Source organism: Triturus cristatus, chromosome 11 (assembly GCF_964204655.1).
Source record: "Triturus cristatus chromosome 11, aTriCri1.1, whole genome shotgun sequence".
Lineage (NCBI taxonomy): Eukaryota > Metazoa > Chordata > Amphibia > Caudata > Salamandridae > Triturus > Triturus cristatus.
The window spans coordinates 1,046,275,030-1,046,298,452 of NC_140594.1; the positions used below are offsets into that span (position 1 = coordinate 1,046,275,030).

The following is a 23,423-nucleotide window of genomic DNA, read 5'->3' on the forward strand; positions in this document are numbered from 1 at the left end:
ACCTGCTGCCTCGGGGTGTCGGACACAGTGAAATTTCCATTGATAGCCTAACAAAAGTGAAACGTGTTTCATTAGTTCGGATGAGAACGGCTGGCCGTTATCTGAGTAGACAACACGTGGTAAACCGTACCGTGGGAAGAATTCTCGAACCAACTGTTTGGCAGTAGTCGGGGCAGTGTAATCTGAGACCGGGTAGGCTTCTGTCCAACGGGAAAGAGCACAGACAACTACAAGAACATATTTGAATCCTCGACATCGTTCCATCTGGATATAATCCATCTGGAGGACTTCAAAAGGGTGATCAGGAGGCTGAAATCCACCCTGTTCTACGGGAATGCTTTTACCTGGGTTAAACTGACAACAGATCATACAGGTACGAACTTTTTGTTTAGCTGCTGCTCGTAAATGTTTGTTGAACCAAATGTGTTGAATGCTGTCTAGCATAGCTTTTTCTCCTAGGTGCGCTGGACTATGTATTGTATTAATGATAACTTGAACCATAGAGTCAGGAAGGAACCATACAGATTTTTCCTTCGTCATCCATCCTTGATTCGTTTGGATCCCTCCTAATTCAGTCCATTTCTTTATTTCATCTGGTGTAGCATGTGTCTGTATGTCAATTACGTCAAGAGCGGGATCCTTAACCGTCATGCAATGTGTTGGTGTCAGAACTATTGTCTTTGTCATGTCAGATGTGTGAGTTTGAGCAGTCTGTTTAGCTGTTCTGTCAGCTAGATCATTGCCTTGGGAAATGATATCAGTAACTTTCGTATGAGCTTTACATTTCATAATTGATATTGCAGTGGGTAGATGTATTGCATCTAATAAGGCATGAATGAGGGGTCCGTGCTGAATGTGGGCACCGTGAGAAGTTAAATAACCTCTCTCTCGCCACAGCACGCCGAAGTCATGTACAACTCCGAATGCATAACGTGAATCAGTGTATATGTTGACTTTCTTATTTGTGGCTTGAATACAGGCTTGTGTCAGAGCGATGAGCTCTGCTGCTTGAGCTGACAAGGTATTTATGCAATATGTTTCAATGACTTCAGTGTCTGTTGTGACTGCATACGCGGCCACTAGCTCTCCTGTACTTGTTCTCATACATGAACCATCTACATACAACGTCAGGTCTGGATTTGACAATGGGACGTCTGTCAAGTCTTGTCTGGGTTTCGTCGTGATAGTAATAACTTCAATACAATCATGTGCTAGTGGGTCTGTTCCGTTTACTGGCAAAAGTGTGGCAGGATTCAATGTACTACAACGTCTGATTTCTATGTGTGGCTGAAACAATGTCAATTCATAACCGGTAAGTCTTGCTATAGTCAAGTGTTGTGTTTGCGTTCGGTTCACAAGAACCTCTACTGCGTGTGGTACTTGTACTGTCAATGGATGTCCTAACACTATGGCATCGCTTTGTCTGATTGCTAAAGCTGTCGCTGCCACTGATTTCAGGCACGCAGGCAGAGCCTGAGCTACGGGATCTAATGTACTAGAAAAATAAGCACATAGTTTGTGTGATCCTGCTTGTTCCTGTGTGAGTACTGACAAGGCAGTACCTTCGCGTTCTGTAACAAAGAGCGTAAAATGTTTATTGTAACATGGTGTTGCTAAAACAGGTGCTTGACATAAAGCTTTCTTTAGGCTTTCAAAAGCTTGTGTATGTTCCTGAGTCCAAGGGAGGACAGTCGATGTGGCCGCCTCCTGTGTTGTCAACTGAATGAGTGGTTTTGCTAGAAATGCATACTGAGGGATCCACTGCCTACAATATGAAGTGAGGCCTATAAAAGCCCGTACCTCCTTTTGTGTCTTGGGTATTGGCATGTTAGCAATTAACTGGATGCGATCTGACGTAAGCTGCCTTCCCTCCTTGGACAGCGAGTGCCCAAGGTAAACAACTCGCTGGACACAGAATTGCAGCTTAGAAGGGGACACCTTGTGCCCCTTTTCGGCCAAAAATTGTAAAACCGTCAGTGAGGCTTTTTCACATTCAGGTTCGCTTCTAGCGGTGATCAGCAGATCATCGACATATTGAAGCAGGGCAGTGTTGACTGGCATGTGGATACTGTCAAGTTCTCGTTTCAGTGCTTGGCTATAGATGCTGGGGCTTTCTGTGAATCCTTGAGGTGCGCGTGTGAATTTAAAGCTTCGTCCATTTAAACTAAATCCGAACAAGTATTGGCTTTCCGGATCTATTGGGACGCTGAAAAAGGCATTCTTGAGATCAATTACAGTAAAGAATGTTGCTTCGGAATCAATGGCTGTCAGTAATGAAGAAATGTCTGGGACTACGGGGTATTGTGGTACAATACATTTATTTAATTCGCGCAGATCAATAACCAATCGATATACTGGCGGGGCTTTTGGATCAGTTCGTTTAAGAATCGGAATTATCGGGGAATTACATACATTGGAGTCGGTTTCCACAACCACTCCTTGAGTAATAAGCTCGTCAATGATTTGCAGTAAAGCCACTACAGCATCTGGGGGTAACTTGTATTGTCGCATTCGTGGTAGTACCACTCCTGTCTTTAGTGTGACTCGATATGGTGTAATGTTCATGCAACCAACATCTGTAGGGCCTTGTGCCCATAAATGTGTGGGTAAAGTCTGCAGTCGGTGATCCATGTCTCGGGACACATAGTGCCCTTTGAAATCACGTAAAAACAATCTTACTCCTTCCGGAGAACAACATATTATAGCTCCTAGAGCTTTCAATGTTTTTATACCTAACAGGTTTTCTGGACATGATTTAGTAAGCAATAAATCTGTAGTTCGTGTCAAGGGACCAATCGTAAGTGGAAGAGGCTGTGATACTTCGTTAATGATAGGTTTTCCTGAAAAACCAAGGGAAATATTCTGTGAGCCTGAGAGGGGTGCCCCTGGCACTTCACTACGTTTTATGGTTGTTCGGCTTGCCCCTGTATCAAGTAAAAATTTTCTATCTTGGCCTAATAGTTCACTGTGTACATAAGGTCCTTCTTGATCCACAGGGACCTCGATAAGGGGTAAGCCAACTTCCCTCTCTAGGCTGTTTCATGAGTATCGTTGATAATCAGGATAGTCATACTGTGCGGTCTGGTACATCTGTCGTGTCGTTGCTTGTGTGGCAACAATAGGCTGCGGTGGTGGAGCTGGCATAGACTGTTGCGGAGCTGGCATGGACTGTGCATGCTGCGGGGCTCCTTGTTGGTTCTGATCCTGTCTAAGTGGCCGTGGTCTTTCTTTTGTAATACCTGTGGCGATATTATGTTTTAAGACTGGACAATCGTGTATATAATGACCTGGCTGTTTACAATAGTTGCATGTCCCTTTTACAGACCCTGCTGAATCACTGGACTGTGTCATACCCTTTTTATGACCGTCAGCTGGAACTGTCTGGGAAACTAGCATTTTCATTTTCGTGTCTTTCATGCGTCTTTGTTCATGTTCTTGTTCCTCTCTAATTCTATTGTGATGGTACTGTAGCATTTGTAACATTTGTGACGGAGTGTTACCTTGCCAGGTACTCTCGAATTTCAATACTCTATTCTTAACTTGGGGCAAGGAATTTTCAACTAATTTTGTCACAAACAGATGTGGATACGATTCGCTACTTGCTTTTATTCCACTATTTATACCAAAACATTTTTCGAATCGGGCATAGAAATCACTAGTGTCTTCATCTTGCTTTTGTTTACAGGCTGAGATTGCACCCCAGTCTTCCTTTTTCGTAGTTAATAAACGTGGCAGTACCTGTACTAATAAACCTGGTAGTATTTTGGTCTTTTCCCCAAGCCCTAAACCTGGACCTCGAGCTGTTTCTTCGTTTTCTAATGCTGTCCAATCTATCTTTTGGTCTCCCACCTCCCAATCCTTTTCTTTGAGTTTTTCGTAAATGCCCGCAGGCATTAATACCTTTAATATTTTCATAATGTCGGGATAGGTATACTCTCCCATGAGCAACATGTCTTTAATTTCACGGTGGAAACCCGCTGGGTCTTTGTCATGACTGGGTACCACTTTCTTCATTTCTAATAGTTCCATTTTAGATATGGGTGTGTATACAAACACACGTTTAAACTGATTGTCATCACCTTTTATCGGGTGCACTTCGCGTAAGGGATTCTGTCTATCCATATAATACGTCGTTCTTTCCTTGATGGGCAGTGAGACATGTTCGGGGCATACAAAAAGAATGTACTGCTTTCTGGATTCTAGTATTTCTCTAATTAACTCAGTACCTGAACCTCTCCATTTATTCGTGAGTAATTCAGTCAATATATCAGGTAAGGGACCAGGATCGGAGTGTTGGCTTTTATATAATATAAGGAGTTGTTGAATCATGTAGATACCAGCTAAACGCTGTTCATCTGGGGTGAGGTTCAAAAACGTGTGCGCTAGTCTATCATCACTATATTTTCCGGGACTGTCAACCCAGTGAACGGCTGACCTGGCTAATTCTTGTTCGTCCATAGAATCGAGTATATGATAACCCCTTCGTTCTCGGAGTAATTTGTCAGCGGCTTGGAACGAATGTTCGGGGGACCTTATATTTATTATAGGGGTTTGGAAATTTCTGGTATTATCTGGACGTATCGGACGTATCGGATCAGTAAAGCATCTAGTATTATTACAAGATCTTCCTCTACCTACATAGGCCATGGTTTCTAACTGTCCTGTGGGCAGTTCTAATTCTTCCTCCTCCTCGTTTTGTTCAGGCTGGTCTACCGCTAATCTTTCTTCGTGTATTCGTTCTACTTCTTTGCGGATCTTTCGGCACATAGCTACTATACTTAATAGTCTATCATGTCTCCCCTCTGATATATTCCGACTCCATGTGGTAAGAATTCGCATTTCTTCCGGATTTACCCCTGGTCGGTCTTGATTTCTGATCACACAATTTATGAGGAAACGTAACAGTTCCCCCTGTATCTCCACTTTCTGGTACTCCATGGCTCTATTAATACTTTCAGAATCTCGCCCTGACTGGACAAAGTGATATATATTTTCTAAATGTGTAGTCATTCCTGGTAGCCTCCCTAAATATATTGCAGCTCGTCGGATACGTAATGATGCCAGCAGCATTTCGTCCTCTTTGCCGGGCACAGGGTCATATCTACAATCTACTAGAAGTTCCTTAAGCATGTCGGGAGTTACTAGTTTGGGCGTACGTTGGTGGGCTAATTCTCGAAAGGAAAGTTTATTTACTCTGGGTGGCGTGGAAAATTTTTCTGTTGTACCTCCTGTAGCACCGCCTGGGGTGCTGGATGTGAAAGGATTCGTTGAACGTGATATAGCAACCATAGGTGTGGGTACAGCTGTAGAAACAGATGTGCTTGCCGGAACTTGTGTCGGAGTTTGTTGTTGCGGAGGTACAGACGGAGGGTCTTGGCGTTGAACCCCCTCGGCAGGCGGTCTATGTGGTGCAGTATTAGCATACTCGGGAGCTGCGTCGTCTAAATAAGAGGAAAGGAAAACATCTTCTGCGGTTCTGGGATGCCCTTTGGGATGTGCTTTTATCGGAAACAATGGAGGTGGCAAGTCTTTTGGTATCTCCGGAGTAGCCTTAGGTAACCCTTCGGCCAGAAGAGGATACATACCATTCATAAGGGCATTTCTTTGTCTGTCTACTTGTTCTGATTTTGCTCGGGTACCTTCTTCAATTAATAGATTTTCTCGGACTTTATTTGAATTCTCCTTACTTTTCTCTTCCTGTCTGAGTGCTTTTTCTGTACGTCTATATGATTCTTTACGCCATAATTCAATGGCATCTTTCTGTGATTGTCTAGCTTTCTTTTTCCATAATTCTTCCTCTACTTTCATGATGCAATCTGCATCCCAGGTCCCAGCTGCGGGCCACCTCTGACTTTCTGGTAATTCCTTGGTGTAGTCTACCCATAAATCAAGAAATAATATGGCGTTTAGGCCATGTTTATGATACATGAAGTACCCTGGAGTGTCCCTAGGAGGAATGGGAACAGCTTCTTCGAGTACCCCTTTTCTAGTTTTGATCTGTCTTAATTTCGAAAAGAGCGGCATATTGAGAACTGATCTGATACCTAATTTTGAACACGTTTAATACAACAAAACACAATAATGAACAGTCATTCACACCACAATATGCAGAACGTATTTAAAACATTTAACATTTAACATTTAATGAACAACAATGATGGCCATTTAGGGAACTAGTCACTAAGCATAATACTCGGCACTAACTAGGTAATTCTGAATTATATACTAGACATACTAGATATACTGCTAAACAGTACAGATACACTGCTGAAACAGTGCAGACCGGATTTGTGTACCCAAACCCGTCTTGACCGGCACAACCTATGTGCACGTCAGAACGCCTCCCCGTCAATGGTACTCACCGGGTAGCTCGGAACGGAAGGCCTCGGAACTGAACTGAACTGGACTTGGACCGGACTGGACTCGACTCGAAGCTTCGGAACTTCGGAACCTGGTGGGCCTCTGTATACCTCGGATCTTGTTCTCTCAGCTAGGCTCTGGTCGGGATACTTCGCACTTCTCACCGCCTCGTCTGGGTGTTGATCGCAGCCTCAGTTACCCCCGCTCGGCAGGAGGGAGATACAGGAAATCCTGTGGGTACGCGTTGTTTGTCCGTCCAGCTGTGGCAGGAGACCGGGCCTGCAACGCACCTCCGGCGCGTGAGATGAGAAAGTGTCCCTGTTCGGGTGCCAAATATGTGGTAAATAATTTAATTACCGGTACTTAATTTGATGCGGAAAATTAATAAGAATAGCTCAGTAAAATAAGAGGCAGAATCCGTGGTATTAGAGATTCGGAACGGGCTTTATTCCAATAACAATTCGAATTGTGGGCTTCATATTCCATCACCACGGAGGTTCAGGAAGTGAAGGACAATACATTATTGACAGGTAATCATTTTTATAGAAGAGGCATTACAGTGAAACAGATGCAGGAGGCGTAACAGTTGATAACAGAGATAAAGACATACATGCGTAACTAAAATGGGTGTAACTAGGCGTAACTAAAGAACGTCATTAGGTATGATGTCACAAATGGGTGGTTCCATGAAAGAATTTCGCAACGTCAGCAAAAATACTTGGCAGAGATGCGCGCGCAGCAGCATGACGTGTGATTTGACGTGCAACTAGGGGGAGAATGGGACTTGACATTCAGCTCTACATGTGGAGACTGAAGTCTGGGGTTATGTCAACCTAATCCCAAATCATATCTAATATCCTATGTTTAAAGAACTGTGTTATCCAAAAAGAGAGGTCTCTTAGGATAGAATCTTATTCTATACTGACTATACTGACTGTTAGTGCGTGTACAAGCGTCTAAGTGTCTACACTAGATGCGAGGGGGTAGGAATATTCCATGGTAACAGGGTTTATGAATTACTTGCATGAGGACAGCGAGGCCTGGCCCCTTTGCACGGTAGCTGGAGGAATGTTTACCTAAACTGCTAGACAGGAATGCATCGGATGAGGGGTGGAGGAGATAATCTTGAAGATGAAATACAGTTTTCTGGCAGGCTACGGGCTGGATCAGGCACCGTTAGCCGCGCAGGGAGTAAGACAAAGTTCATGGTCACAGATGCAGGCTCAGACTGGGCCATCGCTCAAGGCTCTTTCCCTTCTATTTGGAAGAAGGCAATAGTCAAACCGCTACTTAAGAAGCCGACTTTGGACCCGGCCATGCTGAAAAATTTTCGGCCCATTTCGCTTCTTCCTGCACCCGCGAAGTTGCTTGAGTCGCATTTGAATTTCCATCTATCTGCCTTTCTCGAATCTTCTGAATACCTGGATAACACTCAGCACGGTTTCAGAAAACACCACAGCACAGAGTCCGCCCTTACCTATGTGGTCGATAACATCCGACGCAAGGTGGACTCTGGCCAAACCACGGTCCTAGTTCTGTTGGACCTCACGGCCGCTTTCGACACCCTCTCCCCCGCCATCTTGTCATCTCGGCTAAGGGAGACGGGTGTCACTGGATCGGCCTTGAGTCTCCTAAATTCCTTCCTGACCGAAAGGGAACAGAGAGTGATGCTTGGGAACCACCTCTCCCCTGCCAAGTCTCTGCAATGTGGGGTGCCACAAGGGTCGGCCTTAAGTCCGACCCTTTTTAACATCTATGTGGCCCCCCTTGCAAGACTTATTAAATCTCAGGGGATGGAGGTGGTATCCTATGCAGACGACACGCAGATTATGGTCTCTCTTGCTCACACCTCGGTTAGCACATCTGCCGCCAGCTTCAGGGTTTGCATGCAGTATGTGGCAGACTGGATGACTATAAATTCCCTGAAGCTGAATGGTGAAAAAACCGAGGTGTTGATATTTGGGAAGAACCAGAATCTGTGGTCGAGCGAGTGGTGGCCCTCTTCTCTTGGCATCTGCCCCACCCCCTCCCTATCTGCCAGAAATCTGGGAGTGATATTTGACACCTCACTCTCTATGTCCCTGCAAGTCAACAGGACCGTTGCTACCTGCTGTGGTGTGATCCGGGTACTCAACAAAATCCGTGGGTACCTTTCCCCCCAGGCGCGTAAACAGGTTGCAGTCGCCCCGGTGGGTTCGAGACTGGATTACTGCAACTCCCTCTATATGGAAGTCAACAAAGGGCTGATCCACCGTTTGCAGACTCTTCAGAACTCTGCAGCACGCTTTGTTTTGAATCTCCCCAAAGCCTCCTCTGCCACCTTAGCCAGGAAAGAGCTTCATTGGCTTCCGGTACAGCACAGAATCGCCTTTAAAATCCTCTGTCTCACCCACAGAGCATTGATGGATGGTCCTGCCAGTGCCATTGGCTCTCTTCTCTCGCGCTATGTCCCCTCAAGAAACCTGCGCTCTGCGGGACTCTGTCAACTAGCTGTCCCCCGCATCAAATTTGTCAGATGGGGAGCCAGAGCCTTTTCCGTCGTCGCTCCGCAATTGTGGAACTCCCTCCCCATGGAGATAAAAACTCTCCCTTCCATCGACTCTTTCAAAAAGGCTCTAAAAACGTATTTCTTTAAGAAGGCCTACTCATGATTAAATAGGACTAAGTAGGGTCTTAAGTTGCTGTATTTAATCTAGGCGCCTTGACGCCCACTGGGCTAAGTACGCGCGATACAAGAAACTCCTCATTCATTCAGACTGGAGCTTTCAGAGGCAGAAGGCAGGAAAAGGCTTGGTGACAGAATTCGGGCCTACTCGCCTGAATCTGTAAAATGTGGAAAGTGAACCACATAAAGTCGGTTTGCCTTTCATACTTAGAAAAGGAATATCTGACCCATTCATGGTGGATCTGAAAGAGGACATGTTGACGGTGGACGCACATATATTTGCGTCTTCAAAACTGGAGCAGGAGGGAACATACATGTACGTATAGCATGTACATGGAGCCGTTGGGGTCTACGATAGGGGACATAACTGATCACAAAATTCATATTTCCTCACAGTGATAATCCTATACCTTTATAGCATTGTCCTGAGAGTAATTTACATGAATCTGATGTCTAGTTTTTAGTCCAGTTATCCAATTCCTGGTTCACATTGGATGACTGTTGGGACCCTTTATATCAGACCCCTTTCGGCACAAAAAAAGTCCATCGGAGGACCAAGAGAGTGGTACAAATAAAAGAAAGGAGAAAATGTATCGGCCTAGTAACACTACAAAAGTACCATGGCCTTGCTTTGCTCATGTAGTCCCTTCATGGTCCTTCTACTAGTGGGCTGAGGCCAAGAACATGATAGATGCTAATATAGGTTGCTGGGTGATGGCAAAGTCTCATGCTTTCAACTCTGCACTATTGCACATGACATTTGATGGCAACCAGTTGACAGGGGAGATCACAACTGGAAAGTACATTTTATATTCTGCAAAACCCAAATACAGTATGAAATATTATAGTTAGCAACAAAAATACAATTGGATCATGGAGTGTACACTTTGGCAAATATGTTGGCTTCAGCTTCCAATGTTCCTGACACAGACAGGCTTCTCCGCCATCTTTGGACTGAAGCCGGAGAAGAAGAGTATGGCCTGTGCCAAGCAAAAGAAGTTCGAAGTGATGATTATGCTCAAATTTTGACTCGTCATGGCAGCAGGCCCAAACTACGCGAAGCACTGAAAACATTCCACTAATCTGAATTCATATTATTCTAACTATGTCCTAAATTCACATCGGGCTACAGTCTAAAACTACCCCCCGGGGAACTGGCCATCTTCACACGTACTTTTGATTGAAGGAGTTTTATTGCAAAGTTTTCATAGCCGGTACTTTGCAACATACACGCGTATGCACGCGCACGCACACATCGGTACACTAGATGGGGCCGTTCACCACGGGTGCTCACATTTATTTTTTCCACAAAAATTAAAAGGTGTAAATTGTGTTGGGGAGTATCGCAGGGGCTGCAGGGGCTCCTGTTACACCACCCCATATTCCCGCACCCACATTCATTGGGGCTCTCTAAGTCTCCATGTTCTCTGACACCCCCACAGCTTGTCTTAGAACAACCAAACAGTATTCTATACATGATAAGCACAGAATGTGGACTTTAATATTTAATAGAATATTGAAGAGAGGAACGAATGGCATCCAACGAGTTGGCGGCAGAAATTTGTTTTAGCTGCCACTGAATTTTAATAAAATAACCCTTAGCCCAGCTTAGTTGCTAGAGAACCCCACAAAAGGCGATGGGAGGCCTCTTCCAATAAGCCTAACTGGCAATAGCTCGGGGTAATACTCCAGCCCACCTTTATTTTGCTCACCACACCACCTCAGTTTGGACCCAGCCATATTAAATACGTCTTGACCCTGTTCATCATGGGAACAATTCAGCACAAACTGCTAAGCTAGGTTGACCCTGAACGCAACAACCAGGACCAAATTTGCCCTAGTTATTGGCTGATCAGCCAGGCACAGCTTGGTGGGCCAAAAAGATGGACTGGGATGCGACCTGAGCAATTGCCAGGGGCTGAGATCAATTCAAACATTCCACCCATCACCTTGTTGTTTTTGTATCTGCCGCTCTAAGTGCACCGGGTATGCCCAGATGCGGGTTCCGGGCTCACTTTGCTACTGGAACCAGGCTAAACCTGGCTGAAGAGCCCTAACTAGGGCAAAACCAGTCCAAGGTCGATTGTGTTCTAGTTAAGGGAGGACCTGACCTAGCAGTTTGGGCTGGACTGAAGAACAGTGGATTGGGATGCGGCCCGAGTGATTGCCAGTAGCTGAGATTAATTCAAGCATTCCATACATCACCTTGTTGTTTTGTTATAGCTAAAACATGTAGCTCCTTATGCTACTGGAGTTTACAATGTTACTTACAGCTGCTTGTCATCTGTATGTCTCTGGATCAGGGGAGTAGAGCATATACAGCAGCAGACAGCTTTGATTATTCCGTAACAATATTGAGAGTTTAGTTCATTAGAAGTAATACAAAGGAGCTGTAGATTTAAATCCAAGACGACCCAATCAGCATTGCGATCAAAATGGCTAAAAAAAAGGGCACACATGCTTTTGTTGCAGGAGACCCTATGTGAACAGGCTCTATGTCAACACTGTCAACAGACACTAATACTAAAAGGGTAGCTTCATCCAAGTAGCAAAGGTCACTAACCGCAAAAAATAATCAACAACAATGTTTGAGGTAGTCGGACTCCAACACACAATCTAATTGTAGGGGCATTATTAAATAACATTATTGGCCCACCAGGATTAACTTGCCTTACCTGAGAACATCTTCTGTTGCTGTCACACCAAGTCAAAATGTCATCATTCTAGAGAGAAGAAAAAGTGTAAATGATTGGTAGCAGTCAAAATACAATTTGATGTACAGTAAAAGTGGAATAAACCTGCTTAATAGCAATGGGTTACAATATGAAACACATCACTAAGGACTTCTTGGAAATTGAAAACAGCTTCATATAGCAATACGCAAACCACCCTATCTAGAAGAACAACTATCTCCAGAAGCCAACACTACACAAGGAGCATTGGCATCTCAGACTTGAAATCAAGAAGTGAATAAAAAAAATAGCACAAGCCAAGCTCACTCAAGCTACATGCTTAGGTTCCTGAACAACACATCCTCACACAACAGGCTTGATTCTACATTTCTGCACTCTGGAAAGGAGCTCTAAGCACCTTTCATTAAGGCTACCACAAGACCAATTAAAGCAGCATCAATGGAAGTGTGAAAGAAACACAAACCTCTTTATCTGGTTGCCTACCAATTATAGGAACAGAAGGGAAACCAAAGACTTTTTGGACTGATGCTGTTTTCATAAAGAAAGTCATCTTTATGGAAGAGGAAACCTCACACACATATCAGTGTCATGCTTCATCATTGGCATCGTCTCCCCAACCAGGTAGGTAAATACCACCTCCTCGAAGACTCCAATGAAAGAAAGGAGTTCTTGAATAAGACTAACTGGACAATCGTGGGATCCAGATATTTAAAAATACCTCGGTGCTGTTAGGTTATTACCTTTATTCATAGGGACACCGGGTATCATTAAAAACAATCTTGAACGGGTAGAATAAGGATGATGGCTCAAAGACGTTCCTCATCGCCAACAGGTTTCTGTCCAATGATAACAGCCAAAGCGGTCTGGGGCATTCTTCAGGGCCAGTGGTTCCCTTCCAAAGTATTTGTGACTTTATTAGTCACTGAAACCTCTTGACGAATGTGTGCTTACAAAGGGCAACACCTCCTTCGGGATCAGGCGGCCAGTATCCCCTAAAGTATAGGGAATCTATTGAAGTTTAGAACCTGAACCAGGTAGGATTCCCCTGGGTTTGACGATAGTTCACACCTTCTTTCTATTTTTTATTTTAGTGACTTTTAGAAGTCACAAATACTTCAGAGTGTCATACTGAAGCAGCAGGAAGGCAGGACACCTGTTCAGAATAAATTTCAAAAGGGTAGAATCACAGGAGAGGCCTAATTACAGAGCACAAATGCACAGCCATGCAGACAGCAGTGAAGATGGGACCACTACGCAATACAAATTATAAGGTACATGGCACAGAAATGCTAGAACCACTGCTCATCACCACCCATATGTGATTTTGCAGACCAAGAAAATGAAATATCCCATAGAACATGAGAAATATTTGCTGTTGACTGGTTAAAACCTACTTTGATCTTGTTACTAACTATTGAGAATGCTTATGGTATCTTAGAATGATTAAGAAAACATTTGACGTTATGTAATTGTGTGTGTCATTATTTGGCATAATGTATTATGTAATTATTGATTGAATATTATTTTACTACATAAAATTATTTTGTAATGCAAATGATACCACACGATGGTCCTGTCTGCGACTCATGTTAAAGGACACCTCCTTGACCCGATATTCTCCAACCTGGAGGATATATCTGGGAAAGAGCCCATTCCACTACCCTGGTCGGACCACTCTATGATTCCATTTTCATGGAACCCTTTAAATATGACTCTCCATACCCGACCTATGTGAGTTTTGTCCCGTCTTTGGACTAACCTCCCTGTAGAAAAGTGGGTCCGGGAACTGTAAAGGTCAAAGCCAAACCTGAATGCCAATACGGCTGTCGCCAATGAAAGCTTCAACTGTTGGATATCGGGTACCCTTGATCGGGTCCTTCAGAAAAAGCTGGTTCAGATGAAAGGAGGGCCCAATAAGACGGCCTGGTATTCCCCCAAACTTCGGGAGTTAAAACAGAATTGTAAAAAATTCGAAAGAGCATGGAGGAAAGACTTTTCCCTAGCAAGAAATTGGATTATAGAGAGGCAGTTAGAACCTATAAAGCAGAAGCCCAGGCCTCGTATAATGAGGAGAATATTTCCCTGGCCTTCAACTCTCCACGGGAAACATTTCGCATTGACTATTAAAAGCCCCCCTCCCTCCAGACACTCCGGATGTGTCAGGCCGTCGATGCAATGAACACGCAGACTATTTTTATCAAAAAATCCAATCCATATACTCCTCCTTTCCCTCGGTTGATAATCACTTTCACCACCACCAGGAAAATTTTGGTCTGCCGGATCGGGGACACTTCTTAGAGGTCTTCTTCCCTATTAGCCAGGAATCCATCCAATCTATTTTAACACTGGTCAAGAGTGGATCGCCTTGTGATCCGGCTCCTCCCAATATTCTGAAGCAGTTAGCCAATATAGTTGCGCCAACTATTGTTGACATAATTAATGCCTCCCTCTCCAGGGTTAGAGTCCCTCACCAGTGGAAAAGGGCTTTGGTAAAATCTCTCCTGAAGAAACCTAATTTGGAATCGGATTGCTTGAGCAACTACCGCCCTACCTCGCTTCTTCTAGGGATTAGCAAGATTGCGGAGAAATACGTTACTCTCACCCTCTCTACTTACCTGGAAAGTCATAAACTCCTCCACCCCTCTCAGACTGGTTTTTGACCGCTCCAAGGTACCGAAACTGCGTTACTATCAGTAGTCGAGGAATCCAGAAAGATACTTGATGCAGGAGGATCCTCTGCGGTGATCCTCCTATACTTGAGCGCAGCATTCGATACGGTTAACCATCAAATCTTGGTTCACCGACTTAGAGGTCTGGGGGTAACCGGTACAGCCCTGTTGTGGCTGCAGTCCTTTTTGGAGAAAAGATCTTTCCAGGTGTTTGAGGGTAAGGCTATCTCAAAAATTCTGCCTCTTCATTGTGGAGTTCCTCAGGGATCGTCCCGGAGCCCCACTCTTTTTAATGCCTACATGGCTCCGCTGGCGGAGATTGTGCTTCCCTTTGGGGTTGACCTAGTTACCAATGCTGATGACACTCAGCTGGTTGTGGCTCTGAATCATCCCGACCATGTGTGTCCATGGGCCTCCGCCCTTGCCTCGAGGAAGTCGCCAATTGGATGAACTTGTCTCATCTGAAACTGAACGGTGACAAGACTGAGCTCCTGGTTTCTTGGAGATCACATTAACTTTAAAGCAAATGATGTGGCCAGTTTGCATGGGTCCACCCCCTGCCCAAAAGACAGAGATAAAGAGTCTGGGAGTCTGGCTGGACCAGGACCTCAGTTTTAAAGTACAGGCCAGGAAGGTTGCAGCCTCGCGCTACGGCATCCTTAGGATGCTCGGTAAAGTGCTCCCTCTTCTTCCCTTAAGGGCTAGAAAACTGATGATTCAGGCACTTCTCTTGTCGTGGATTGACTATGGAAACGCCTTATATTTAGGCGCGCCTAGCTCGGTAATTGTAAAACTTCAGACAGTGCAGAACTGTGCAGCATGAATGCTCATGGGTATCCCGTCTCGCCATTCGGCAAGGCCCACTTTGCGGTCATTACATTGGATTCCTGTTCAGGAGAGAATCCGCTTCAAAGCCTTGTGCATTGCTCACAGGTCGCTTGGAGGGAATGGCCCTCCAATCAATCTCTCCTTGGTCCAGCCCTATCGGGCCAATAGGCAACTGCGTTCAAACGATCCTTCTCTAGCAGTTGTTCCCAGGATCAAAAAGGCCAGAAGTGACGGATGGCTTTTTTCTTATAATGCCGCCAGACTGTGGAACTCGCTCCCTCTGCCTTTGCGGAAGGAACCCAATCATATGGCCTTCCATAAACAGCTAAAGACGTGGCTTTTCCCCTAGATGCTTCCTTCCCCCTCTCTGAACTGCCTCAGCGCTGGGATGCCTTCAGGTAGCTACGCGCTTTAGAAGTGCTATTTCATTTATTCATGTGCAGTATATCATAGTATATAAGATCTACTTTTTGTATACACATTTTTTATAAATTAATACTAATCATCCATCTTCAGCATATACGACCATTACAAAGAGCAGTTATCAACATAATTTTCAATTGGGATAGCTTGTGTTCTGTGTGTTCAGCTAACAATAAATACAAGAAAACGCAAAACAATATAAGGGACAATTTAAATGACATTCTAAATAAAGATAGACTCATTCAGGAAATGTTATGGCATACATATATGTGTATATATATATAACTATATCTATATCTATCTATCTATCTATCTATCTATCTATCTATCTATCTATCTATCTATCTATCTATCTATCTATCTATCTATCTATCTATCTATCTATCTATCTATCTATCTATCTATCTATCTATCTATCTATCTATCTATCTCTCTCTATATATATATATATATCTCAAGCAATTTAAATGACATTAGATTATTTAATGCATTATTTATTTTGCTGTTATTCACAGAGCTGTTCAATGTTCTAAATAAAGAAAGACTCATTCAGGAAATGTTTTGACAATAATATATATATCTATATATCTCAAGCTTCAGATAGGTAGGTTCATTTTACCACATTTATGACTCAAAACCAAAATTCCTACCTGTATAGATTTTTCGAGTACTTTTTTCTATTGAAGTATTCTGTCCTTTGCTGCCCTCTTAGAATCGTGCCAAACAGTTTTTCACATGTGCAATGTGTGGAGTTTTAAAAAGATTAGGTCTTTTGAAGACAATCTTCATATTTCACCATCCACCCCCCCCCCCCCATTATAGTAAAGTGAGGAACTTAAAGTTTTCCGAAAGTTACCAATGCAATGTTTTGTACATTTCTAAAACTTTGTTCATCCTTATAATAAGTGTTCTCCTTTTTGAGAATCCTAAGCTTCAACAAAGAATGTAATAGAAAATCCTACATAAGCCATAGCGGACTTTACACTTGTTTTCCTGAAGAAGATACACTCCTACATGCACATATTCATACTCTCCCTCCATTGTACTATGATTGGAGCTTGGTCCTTCCCCTACAACTTAGCCAATTCTCGTTGACCACTATGAACCCGAACATGCAAAACCCTAGCAGCCAGCGTGGAAGATCCACATCATTTGGCTTTCCCAAAATTATCAATTGGGGCACTCTCGGGATCACCAGGCCCATGCTTTCTCCGATCTCCTATATTTCCAGCATCTCCCAATTTTGGTACATCCCCATATGGTATGTAGGAAAGTTCCTTCCAAAACTATGCACCTTAGGCGCCCTGCACACTCTGAACAGTTTACTCCAGTTCTAATACACCTGGTGCAGTATTTTCAGCTGTATCGGCCTTAGTTGGGACTTGACAGCCACAGCCCTTGGGTGCATGAGGGCTGCTTCCCAGTCAATGTCTTCCATTTCTCCAATGTTCGCCTCCCATCTGGCCTGTAGGTTTTTAAGTTTGTTTGGGGCATGATCATTTTATATAGGGAGGCTCTTCCCATAATCATTAATAATAGTGTAGCCCACCTATTGGCCTCTACTCTTAATTCCTCAAGGACTCCTACCAAGTTCTTATTCAAGGATCGTTCCTTGTCTGGAGTAATCTCGATGCCCAGGTATTTGAACCCCTTTTTTAGTACAGACAGCTCTCATGTCACTTCCTTACAATCCCTCCAGCCTCCCAATTGATACATGGTAGACTTCTCCCAGATGATGCGATACTTTGAGAATCCCCTAAAGTTCAGAAAAATCTAGAGGACTGCCGGGATTGACATCTCTGGATTGGTATAAAGCAGCATGTCATCTGAATAGAGCGTTATTTTCTCTGATTCCCCCGTAGCCTCCAGGAATCCTGTTACATCAGGCCTATACCTTATTCCGTTTGCTAGGGGTTCCAGGCATAGAGAAAACAATAGTGGGGAGGGCAGGCACCCCTGTCTCATGCCTCTTTCCAACTGAATTCACTCTGATGTCACCCCATTCGCTTTCTCCTCTGCCATAGGGTTTTTATAAAGCAAGCTCACCCCTTCACAGAACTTAGGTCCAAATCCAAATAACCTCAGTGCCTTATGGAGGTAGGTCCAGTCTACGGAGTCAAATGCTTTTTCAGCGGCTAAGGAGAGAATTGCTCCAGGAATTAATTTCCCTTTTATTACATCTAGCCATATTTTAAGCTTTCTGAGGTTAAGGCGGGTGGCTAGTCCTGGCATGAGTCCTGTCTGGACTTTATGCACTAAGTTGGTAATTACTTGCCCTATAGGAGGTACATTGATTTCTGGGTTTATCTGATTTGAGAATCACAACTATGATTCTATGGTTCAGATCAGGTGGGAGTTGACCCACCTCCCTTGCTGTTTCATACATGTTCAAGAGGTGTGGTGTAAGGAGGAGGGGGGCCAGACAATTGAATAATTCCACAAATAACCCATTAGCTTCTAGGTCTTCTTCTAGATTCTCCGTATCTTCAGCCCCCATTACTGGCAATGGTACTTCCCTTAGGAAATTCCCAATATCTGAGTCGGTGCTACTATGCCTTGCTGCATATAGCCGCTTATGATATTAATCAGATGTCTCCACTACAGTGCTGTCTGTCTGGGCTTATTCTCCTGTTCAGTCCACACCTCTGCAACCCATCTCACCCCCTCGTCCCACCTGCCCAACCATGCTAGGAGAAAGCCTGCCTTGACTCCTGTGTCATATAACCGCCACTGTGTTAGGAGGTACTGATTGGTTGCTGCATTTTGCGTAAGATTACGGTAGTGTTCCCGTGTCACACCTAGTTGCATGTACATCTTGGGGTCCTCCCTTTGTACCCACTTTGCCTCTAACTAGATCACTGAGGAGCACCTCAACGCCTCCCTCAATCGCGATGCCCCCCCACCACGACTGGTGCCAACTCCGCAGCCAAAGAACTTCACAGATGGACCACCAACTGCGCAGATGCGCTCTTCCCCTCCGCAATCCCGACAGACAGCGACCCAGGAAGGCATCCTGGTTCACTACTGACCTCCAAGAAGTCAGACGCATCTGCAGACATCGCGAGAAGAACTGGAGAAACAGCAAAACTTTGGAAGACCATTCCACTTACAAGCACGCCATGACAGAATACTACCAACTCATCAGATCCACAAAGAGGACCTTCATCCGAAACAAAATCCACACCAACACCAGCAACTCCATGGAACTTTTCAACATCCTCCAGGAATTCACTAAACCGCCCAGCGAAGCCACAGACGTCACATCCTCCCAGAACCTCTGCAACAAACTCGGCTCTTACTTGCACCTGAAAATAAGATCCCTCTATGACAACTTCGACAAACAGACACAGGACACCAAACCCACTCCGTCCCCCAGCAACGAAAGTCAGCCTACCATCTCCTGGACCCCAGTCACCACCGAAAACACTGCATTGACCATGAAAGGCATTCACTCAGGAGCCCACACGGACCCCTCCCCTCCGCACATCTTCCACAGAGCTGCCGCCGCCATCTCACCAGAGCTACGACGCATTAAGACTGCTAAGTCTGTTCAATAAAATAGCTTGTGACAGAGTGTTGAACACTGCAGACGAATCAAGAAGCAGCACCATAACTGGTGTGCTCTTGTCCAGATTCTCCCTGACAAATTCAGCAACCTCCAATAGGGCCTTTTCCATACTAAAACCTGTACGAAAGCCAGATTTCGAGTCATGGAGGATTGGCCTCCACAAAAGTAGACAATTGTTAATTTTCCACTCTCTCCAGAATGTTTGCAGGCGCTGAGAGGAGAGATATAGGGTTATAATTATTCTTCATGCTCGTGCCGTCATTAGTCTTTTTTAGCACTTAGAGGTAGCCCCAATCTACCGTGTTGAATGCCTTTATATCAGCAGCGACCAGGACCATCTCTTATCTCTTTTCCTCTAGCTCATGCAGTACATGCGTAAGCCGTCTCAGATTCATACCTGTGTTGCAGCTCGGGATAAACCCGCATCGGTCTTCATGGACCAGATCACCCACCAATGGACCCAGGAGAGGGCTATCATATTACAAAGGATCTTCACGTCAGTATTTATCATGATGAGTGGCCGGTAGGCAGCAGGGTCTGTCACATCCCCCTGGGCTTAGGTATCAAGCATATCGCTCCCTCCCTCATGATTGCGGGCAGTATCACCTTGTCGTGAGCCTCAAGAAACACTTCTAGGAGCCCTGCTGTGAGAACGACTGAGTAAGTCTGATAGAATTCCGGTGGTAACCCGTACCCTCCAGGGGCCTAATGTTTGGGAAGTAGATTGAGGGCCACCCTTAACTCCTCTAGTGTATAGTAAGATTCCAGATCTAGGCGTGCCCCCTCCTCCACAGTGGGGAGTGTGAGCCCCTTAGCAAAATATGTATCTCTGCCTGCATGATCCCAGGGTCCTTTTTATATACCCCCTTCAGGTGATATTTGAACGTGTCCACTACTGCCTCCTGTGTGACCTTGAATGCGCCATCCTGGGCCCTCAAGTTAACAACTGGTGTCACCGCCACCTCTCGGTGCAAAATCCTTGCCATTAGCCCCCGGGACTTGTTAACCTCTCTATGAAAGTGCTACCTATACTGCTTCAAAGTATAACTATTCAGTCCACCCCAAAGATCCGCTATGCGGTGCTACTTCGCCACCTCCTCCCTGCGGCTCTCCTCCAAGATCATGTCACCAGTTTGCAACCCCGCCAAGTCTGCCTCTCTGTCCTTGAGCTCCCTCCCCTGTTGCCTCCGCACCCCACACGTCAAACCCATACATTGTCCTCGCGGAACTGCCTTCATAGCTTCCCACTCAGTGGCCCTGCTGGCCATGCTCACCAATTATTTTCCATATACTCTGTCAGTTTTAGTGCTAGTGTCTCTCTGCCCTCTGCATCAGTAAGGATATCTGCTGGAACCCTCCAGTGTGGGTGCTTTCCCGTGTGATTCTCCATCTGAAGCCACATCTAACTGGTGAATGGTCTACAGGAACCTGGCCAGGTAGGACCTAGCATCATACACTAGTAGCCCAGCCAGTTGTACCTGGTCCAGTCTGCTGTGAGTATTATGTGTGAGGAAGCAACAGGTATAAACCAGACCCTGTGGAAAATGTGTTCTCCATACGTCCACCAGTCCCAAATTCTGCATCACTGCACTCAGTGAAGCAGTCATGCGGGGTTTAATGCCCATTTGGGGTGGCTGCCTATCCTCAATCCCACTTTACACTCAATTAAAGTCCACCATCCAAAGTAACGGCCCCTCGACATCCCGACCAACCAGCTCCTGTACTCCATAGAAAAATTCCGGTTCATCCGTGTTAGGCGCATAAGTGTTAATAATACTTTTTGAGAAATTAAGGGGAAAAAATAATTGTATAGTTGGACGGTTGGACCCATGAACGATTCTTGAGCCTTCTGCAAGAGCACAAATTAAAAAATGGAGCCCTGTGATTGGTCAAGAGGCCTGTTTATCCCGCAAGCCTTCATGCTCTTCTGTGTGTGGAAGGCTCCCGCAAGACCCGTAGCGCGAGCACCCTGATTGGCTGGCTGCTCGAATTTCAGAAATGAAATGGGGGTCATTACTGTTTACTGTGAAAAATTCAAGGTGTTGAGGAAAGGAAGTAAAATAGTTATATAAGGGGGCAGCAGAAAAGCATGTATTCATCTAGATTTACAGAGGAGGTGTCTAAGGGATAACTACTGTGAAGATTATAAATGCATATTGTTTTTAACCAATCTTTTACGATCTCGCGGGACTCTCACACGATTGTGATTAGTGAAAATGAGTAGAGGAGTTCACAATACATTTTATTAGTAGGAATTGATATTGTGGTGCTTGCTTTGAGAGAAAGTGTGTTAGAGATAAGTACTGTGATGAGTACATGGTTAATTCGTATTTAAAAACATTTTTAGGATCTCACGAGATTCGCATGAGAAATTGCTGGACCTGCCACAAGGTGTTTACAATCCAGCTAGAGTCTCACTGGATTGTATGAGGAGAAGTAAAGAAAAATGGCAAAGGATCACTGAAATAGTTACCATTGTTATTACATTGTTGAAGTAATGCTCTGATGTGATTGTGTGCAGAATCAGAGAGAGCTCAGTTTGTCCTTCGTGCTTTGGAGGAGGAGGAAGTCTGCATTAGTTGTGCTCAGCAGAAGGGAATTTATGTGGGGATGAAAGAGACTGGTATCTTCATCTGTTTTTAGAAAGAACTTCAAGTTCAGGTATCTAGTAATATATTTGATAAACTTTGTTGTGAAGTGTCAGTAAGTGTACTAATGTTGGTAAACGTATTCTACACCACGTTTACAGAGTGAAAATCTGTTTGGGGAGGTGTATATGGGTTAACATAGCTTTAGATAGATACACAATATAATGTATAGAGATGTGAGCAAGATTTGCAGATTGTGTTAAAAAATGAAGTGTTTAAACTTTATTTACTTATAAGTAAAGGAAGTACTGATTCTTAAATTATAATAAAGCTCTACTTGTCTTTTGAACCTAATTGAATGTATATTTTAGCACTATAAGATGTTTGAGTGGTGAGGGGCATGGCTAGCAGGGCCAAGATGGCAGACCCTCTCTACCCAATTATCCGGCATCAATCCTGGTTGCCAGCCAGCATCAAATGCCTCTCCCTATACCATCTGCCTTCCCACACTGCTGGGAGCAGATCGCACCGATCCTTGGGCAGATTGGTCGACTGGAACAGGAGCCATGCAGAGGCCCTAGCTGCAGCCTATACCTGTGTGGGGAGCTATGAGCAGTTGAGTCAGCGCACAAGCCACCTGATGGCGCGCCGCTGCCTTGTGGTCTCCTGCTGATCACCGCCCGGCTGCTGAGGCACTCTGCCCTGGGGTTAATAGTGGCCCTCCGTCAAATCCCTACAACACCATAACTACAGGTGAGCGAAGGGAGAATTAACTGAGCCGATGCACTGCCGACTTCCCCTGAAGCGCAGCGAAAGAATAGAGCCCGGGAGCCAGATCGAGCCTATGCTCGCCTGTACACACGATACTCTGGGAGGCTTGTGAAGGGGCAGGGGAGCGCTGATATCAGTAGATATCCACACACCTTAACCTGACTAACGAGGCTGCGACACAAAGTAGGGATACGCAGCGAGTTACAGCCATAAGGTGCTCCCAGACGACAAACTGCAGTGGGACTCGGGCTCGTATTGGGCCCAGGCCTCACTGTTGCTAGTAAAACAGACCTGATGTTGCTTTACCGCTTAGGTGACATGCAGCGAGCTCTCCTACTGTACTTGCTTGTGTGTCACTGTGTCTGCACTCTGTTGCATGGGACTGGTTGGGATCCAGGGGTTGGATTGTGCCCAGACTCATACTGCTAAGCAACGAGATACTGGCTACCAGAGCTGGCAGGAACCAGGAGGCCGGCTCGGGCCTAGCTCCTGCTACTGGCTGTGACTTCACACCAGTCCACCCATCTCCTCCCTCAGATAGGAGCAACGGGCAATATATTCCAGAGCCCGGGGTTACTGAACTGTGCCACTTGCCCCCTCTCCCGAGCACTCGTAGAAGATGCTAAACATTGTCCCAGCCGTGACGCCTCACACCCTAATTTTGACACGTGTGCAATCGGAACAGGTAGGGGAGCTATTGCCATGGATATTGACTATGTCTGTTTTTATATAGCACTATACATGTACCTAGCTGCCCACCGTCTAGACTTTCTGACCACACATGTATATTTGACATTAGTGCACAACTGCCTCTCTCTGCACAGGTGCTGACTGTGGTCAGCTGACCTTGGACCCCTC

At 45.0% G+C, this 23,423-nt stretch overlaps 1 protein-coding gene across 2 annotated transcripts in view; it reads right to left on the reverse strand.

Moving 5' to 3' along the window:
* The window catches only part of LOC146785916 (anosmin-1-like), a 245,790-nt gene that overhangs the window by 148,201 nt on the left and 74,166 nt on the right, over nucleotides 1-23,423 (reverse strand). For both annotated transcript variants that reach the window (XM_085635313.1, XM_085635314.1), the window contains exon 2: nucleotides 11,701-11,748. In XM_085635313.1, coding sequence (XP_085491439.1) covers nucleotides 11,701-11,748 — 48 coding nt within the window. The remainder of the gene's footprint in view (nucleotides 1-11,700; nucleotides 11,749-23,423) is intronic.